General features: G+C 40.1%; 1 protein-coding gene across 1 annotated transcript in view; it reads right to left on the bottom strand.

Annotated features, from left to right (window-relative positions):
* The window catches only part of LOC126455496 (dehydrogenase/reductase SDR family member 11-like), a 29,462-nt gene extending 23,626 nt beyond the window's left edge, over positions 1 to 5,836 (bottom strand). The window contains exon 1 of the mRNA XM_050091247.1: positions 5,670 to 5,836. Coding sequence (XP_049947204.1) covers positions 5,670 to 5,807 — 138 coding nt within the window. The 5' untranslated portion in view covers positions 5,808 to 5,836. The remainder of the gene's footprint in view (positions 1 to 5,669) is intronic.
* Positions 5,837 to 6,676: the final 840 nt, after the last annotated feature.

Raw genomic sequence — 6,676 nt, forward strand, 5'->3', positions numbered from 1 at the left:
TCTTAATAATAAGCTAATGGAGCAAGGTGAAAAACTCGGGTTTGTAGACGTGGACAAAACTAACAGCCCTAAAATAACAACAGAAAAAATTACAAATGAAACAACCAGAGGAACGCTAAAGAATTGTTGGCTTCAAAGACGTAAAGGAAAAAAAAATACGCTAACCAAATTTAAGAGCAATCGAAAACATCACATGATGTAGCTCAGTTGAAAATGTGGATACAAAAATCGTTAGCACTAACGAGACGCAGTATCGAAATGATCACTTGAGCGTAGCTCAACGTAAAAGAACTATACGAACATAAAAACGCAAAAACCGATAGCAATAGAAAAACAAAAACAAAAAAAGAAAGACACCAACACAGTAGCCAAAATTAAAGAAATGCCATGTAAAAATAATCACTTCATCTACAGAACTCAACTGAGCAGACTGATCGCAATTCAGAAAGCTAAAAAATGCTAAAACTAAACTGCGCCCGAACAGGCAATAAAGGCCCAACGGTACCGACCGGCCGCCGTGTCATCCTCAGGTCACAGGCGTCACCGGATGCGGATATTGAGGCTCATGTAGTCAGCACACCGCTCTCCTGGCCGTATGTCAGTTTCCGAGACCGGAGCCGCTATTTCTCAATCAAGTAGCTCCTAAGTTTGCCTCACAAGTGCTGAGTGCAACCCGCTTGCCAACAGCGTTCGGCACACCTACCCACTCAAGTGCCAGTCCAACCCGACAGCGCTTAACTTCGGTGATCTGACGGAAACCGGTGTTACCACTGCGGCAAGGCCTTTGGCCAGAAAGCTAAAAACGGAAACCAATGGCGAGAACAAACGAAAGATGCTTAAAATTTACAGCTCCACCCCAAAAAGATATACCAATGCAGAGAGCCAAAACTCGCGGTTACTAAGGAAACATAATGTCAGAAACATGACTTGTCCTGTTATACAGCTCAACTTAAAACGCCGATATGAATACGAAAATCCAAAAACGTATGGTAGTATAGGAAGACAAGAAAACGATAATTCACGAAGGGAAAATTTTCGACAACCAGCGAAACGCTGTATCGAAAACATTAATAATGGTCGTAGTTATGGTGATACTAAGCTATATCTATAATACAGATACTGTGCCTCGACCTCTCAAAGCAAGCAGGCTAGCATGTCGGGGACGGAATTTTATTTCGATAGGAAAACGTATTGGTAAATAATTCCACATACATATAAAAGTTGTAACTGCTTCCGCTCGTTACTAGGGCAACCAAAGATAGTGTTTAGTCACAACGAAAGAAAATGTTTAATTTGTGACTGGTGAACCATGTTATCCACAGCAAGAGTACTACGTCACGGCCCAGATCTAACGGGCTATGCGGAAAGCTCAAGTTAATCCCCATTGTCTGATCGTATATTCCGTATAAACCCATTTTGTTTGCTAGATGACGGTGCAGAAATGTATATGTTTGTTTGGAGTTGACAAATACTTTTGACACAGTGAAGCACCAGTAAACTCTCGGCTCTTAAGAGACTCGAACTCTCAAACACAAATCAGCTTTAAGTGTCTCATTAATTTGCTATTAAGATAATACATTAAACACTACGTGCGGATATATGCGAGAAAACGTGTAGTAAGGGTTTTAAATAATGTTTAAAGTTCGTTTGAAGTCGCTAAGCGCTGTCGTTATCAAACGCTGGATGATCATAGTTTGGGAATTGGCGCCCAGTTTCGGTACAATCTAGTTTCAACGCATCTCAGGTTTCATTACGTCATATGTCCTGAAATATGTGCCACAGAATAATACAAGGTTTCACCTACATTCTGTGGTATATATGGATAATATCTGAGAAATGTGTTGCGAATAGAGTTAGACGTAAAGAAGTACTACATTAAAACGTCACTCATTATGCGGCAGTTTTACTGTATGAACAGCGAACATATGGTAAGCGATAAAGTTTTCTCGTTTCATCATCTGTCGGGGTTAGCAGCGAGAAAAAGTGTCACACTTGTGAGAAATTACGGGTAAAGTTTGTTAAAAGTCACTAACTGCTCTTATTCCCAAATACTGTAAGAACGTATTCTGGGTATTTGCGCCATGAGTTACACTGCCTCTAGAATTATACACTAACTGACTGTAGTAACACTTGTCTTACTGTGTTAAACCTGGAACATAAGGCTATACCTCTTAATGGGTAGATTATGACAAAACTAAAATTTTTAAATTTGGTCAATCATTATATGAAATACTGAATATTAGATAATTATTGCCACAGGAAGCCGGTAGATAGGTGACCTGCAATTTGGACCAGGTGCCATGAAGCGGGTTAATCGTTCAATAGTATAGATATAATGCTATAAAAATAGATGTAGAGTTACAAAAATACTGTAGGCTATTGTAAGCTATCGTAAGCAAGCGTAGACTACGGTAATCTCCCTAGTACCTTTGGTCAGTTAAGATCGTACCTATTTCACCTATACGTTACGTGTCTGCTTACCTATAGGACGTTATTTCATAACGATCACTTTCTTTAAGTAAGTGATCAGTATTTATTTATTTATTTATTTACACGCCAAGTTCCATAGGAACAAATCGAGGAGCAAATCTACAAGGTCATGGAACGCGTCAGTACATGAAATTACAACACAAAAGTAATAACAGATAAAAATAATATGTTTATGAACCCGAAAAAAGTCTAGCCATAAGTTTAAGTAAACGCAATCAACAATACAACAAGAATCAGTTTAATTTTTCAAGGAACTCCTCGACAGGACAGAAGGAGTGACCCATGAGAAAACTCTTCAGTTTTGATTTGAAAGCGCGTGGATTAGTGCTAAGATTTTTGAATTCGAGTGGTAGTTTATTGATAATAGATGCAGCAGTATATTGCACACCTTTTCCCACAAGAGTTAAAGAAGTCCGATCCTGCCCGAAGCAACCGTTTCTGAGCCAAAAATATCCTTTTAGAAGGGGAAGAGTTACTCCAAAATATAATACCATATGATATAAACGAATGGAAATAAGCAAAGTAGACAAATTTTCGTGTCGAACAATCCCTTACTTCAGATATCATTCGAATTGTAAAAATGGTAGCATTAAGTCTTTGAACAAGATCCTGAACGTGGCCTTTCCACGTCAGTTTACTATCTATCTGAGCACCTAGAAATGTGAATTGTTCAGCTTCACTAATCATATGCCCAATCTGTGAAATTAAAACGGCGGGCTTTGTTGAATTATGTGTTAGAAAATGTAAAAACTGAGTCTTACGACTTACCGTTAGTTTATTTTCTCCAAGCCATGAACTTGTGTCGTGAACTGCCCTATATGAAACCTAGCCAATGTTGCACACAACATCCTTTACTACCAAACTAGTGTCCTCAGCAAACAGAAACATTTTAGAGTTGCCCGTAATACAAGAGGGAATATCATTTATATAAGTAAGGAACAGGAGTGTCCCCAGCACTGATCCCTGGGGCACCCCCCCCCCCCTCCCTATTTGCCTGTACCGCAATCAAACCCCACATCACAGCCATTCTCAACACTGTGAATAATGACCTTCTGCTGTCTGTCACTGAAGTAAGAGGTGAACCAATTGTGAGCAGCTCTCCGTATTCCGTAATGGTGCAACTTCTTGAGCAATATTTTGTGATCAACACAATCAAACGCCTTAGTTAAATCAAAACATATGTCTTACTATATTCCGCTAAAAACCGGAAGCGGTGAACTGCATAGAATTTGGGTAAGGAGATATAAAAGGCCTCATTACCTAAGACACATTTGTGTCCTACATAGTTATCCGCCTGTCTGTTGCTTAAAAATAAACAGTATTTACAGCTAAATTTAAATTTTCAATGTTTAAATCACGTTTTATTCGAAAATTGTTGATATATGACAGGAAACAGATGAAAGAAAGAAAACAATACAGAATTATCAAACAGCGCTAGAAAACTCAGTGTCCTCAACAAGAAGGTAAAACAAAACATACAGAAAACAAAAAAAATATTCAAACATCGCTTCAGTATTTCGTTCAAATTATGTAAAACATGTTTCTCTTCTTCATAAACAACTTTCACATTTATCAATAACAACAGAAAACTCTTGCCTTTGATCAGGACGAAGAGTAGAAAATAACAATAATAAATTTAATTTTGTTTGTTTCTGCATTTGAACTGGACATGCATCAAAAGTAATTATTTAGGTTACATTAAAGCGCAGAAGTTACGCGATCATCTAATTTTTATTACTTGTAAAATACAATTTACATTCAGTAAGGATACGAAATACACAATAGACTAAGACAGGCTGATGTGCTGTTCCAGTGATATGCAAAACAAACGAAAAACAAAGAGAAATAGTCAAATCCCAGCTTGTCTCTTAAACATTCCTTGGTTGGGAAGGGAATGAGACAGGGTTGCAGCCTATCCCCGATGTTATTCAATCTGTATATTGAGAAAGCAGTAAAGTAAACAAAAGAAAAATTAGGAGTTGGAATTAAAATCCATGGAGAAGAAATAAAAACTTTGAGGTTCGTCGATGAGATTGTAATTCTGTCAGAGACAGCAAAGGACCTGGAAGAGCAGCTGAACGGAATGAACCGTGTCTTGAAAGGAGGATATAAGATGAACATCAACAAAAGCAAAACGATAATAATGGAATGTAGTCGAATTAATTCGGGCGATGCTGCGGGAATTAGATAAGGAAATGAGACACTTAAAGTAGTAAAGTATTTTTCTATTTGGGGAGCAAAATAACAGATGATGGTCGAAGTAGAGAGGATACAACATGTAGACTGGCAATGGCACGGAAACCGTTTCTAAAGAAGAGAAATTTGTTAACATCGAGTATAGATTTAAGTGTCAGGAAGTCGTATATGAAAGTATTTGTATGGAGTGTAGCCATGTATGGAAGTGAAACGTGGACGATAAATAGTTTATACAAGAAGAGAATAGAAACTTTCGAAATGTGGTGCTATAGAAGAATGCTGAAGATTAGATGGGTAGATCACATAAATAATGAGGAGGTATTGAATAGAATTGGAGAGAAGAGAAATTTGTGGCACAACTAGACTAGAAGAAGGGATCGGTTGGTAGGACATGTTCTGAGGCATCAAGGGATCACCAATTTAGTATTGGAGGGCAGCGTGGAGGGTAAAAATCGTAGAGGGAGACCAAGAGATGAATACACTAAACAGATTCAGAAGGATGTAGGTGCTGGCCGGAGTGGGGGAGCAGTTTCCCGGCGCTACAGTCTGGAACCGCGCGACCGCTACGGTCGTAGGTTCGAATCCTGCCTCGGGCATGGATGTGTGTGGTCCTTAGGTTAGTTAGGTTTAAGTAGTTATAAGTTCAAGGGGACTGATGACCTCAGAAGTTAAGTCCCATAGTGCTCAGAGCCATTTGAACTAAGGATGTAGGTTGCTGTAGGTACTGGGAGATGAAGAAGCTTGTACAGGATAGGGTAGCATGGGGAACTGCATCAAACCAGTCTCTGGACTGAAGACCACAAGAACAAAACAACATGTTTCTTTCCCTACCAGTGCTACGAATAGTACCGCTAATCCTGCTATTCACTACATCAGTTATGTAGTGTATCAAAATTTCCAAACCGTAGGTTTTGGTAGCGTGCAATTGTAATTCATCTACCTGGAGAACGCGGGAGGCGTTTTCCAGTGACGAGGTCGCCTACCTTAACCCTGTCGACCCTCCTGGCCAGTCCCACGACGGTGAGTCCCTTCCTGAGCAGCGCCTCAGCGATGGCGGATCCGATGCCGGAGCTGGCGCCCGTCACCAGGGCAACGCGGCCTGCGTACCTCTCGATTCCCATCGCTGCTCTGCTTTTCTGACGGCTCCCGGCGCGAGCTTCGCTTTATACAGCCGCTGCCTTCTGTTTGTGCTACGTCACGCCAGCTCCTCTCGCAGCGCAGCCACGAGGCTGTGACGTAACACACGCGTTACGGCCGCCACCTCCACACCCTGCTACACCTATCCGGCCCGCCGTGCGTGCGCGCCATCTTCATTCTGCCGCGTCGCATACGTAGCAGATAGTACCGGCACCGCTATCAGACTATTCACTGACGGTGCAGTAGTCGACAGCGTAAGGAAATGCAGAAGCACTTTATAAATGTATCGGTTTTTTTCCATGCTTTTCTATTTCTTTACAAAAGTCCTCCACCTACTTAACCATCTTCTGATAGCAAAATTGCACCCAGAACACATACAAAAAAATTAAGTAAACAACATCGACTGCTACATAGTTTTCATAATTTTGAATAGCTCTGTAATAGTAGAACTGATATGTTACGTAACTTTTTATACCTGGGATCCACAGTCATGTAGAACTTTATAAAAGACGTCATATTTACGCCAGTGACTGTAACACTTTCTTTATTTCACGATTGCAATTTCGGCCTTAGGCTATTATCAAGCGAAGATGTTATGGCTATTAGGCCATGTCAGCCTAAAATGAGCTGACACATTTATATGTCGTTGTCATTACTATTACTATCAGGTTGACATGGCCTAATAGCTATAACATCTTCACTTGATAATGGCCTAAGGCCGAAATTGCAATCGTGAAATAAAGAAAGTGTTACAGTCACTGGAGTAAATATGATGTCTTTTATAATTATATGTTACGCGTCGTTTTCGTGCTAGCTACAAACGTTTTATCATCACTGGACATCCAGCAACAAG

The sequence above is a fragment of the Schistocerca serialis genome, chromosome 2 (assembly GCF_023864345.2).
Source record: "Schistocerca serialis cubense isolate TAMUIC-IGC-003099 chromosome 2, iqSchSeri2.2, whole genome shotgun sequence".
In the NCBI taxonomy this organism is placed as follows: Eukaryota; Metazoa; Arthropoda; class Insecta; order Orthoptera; family Acrididae; genus Schistocerca; species Schistocerca serialis.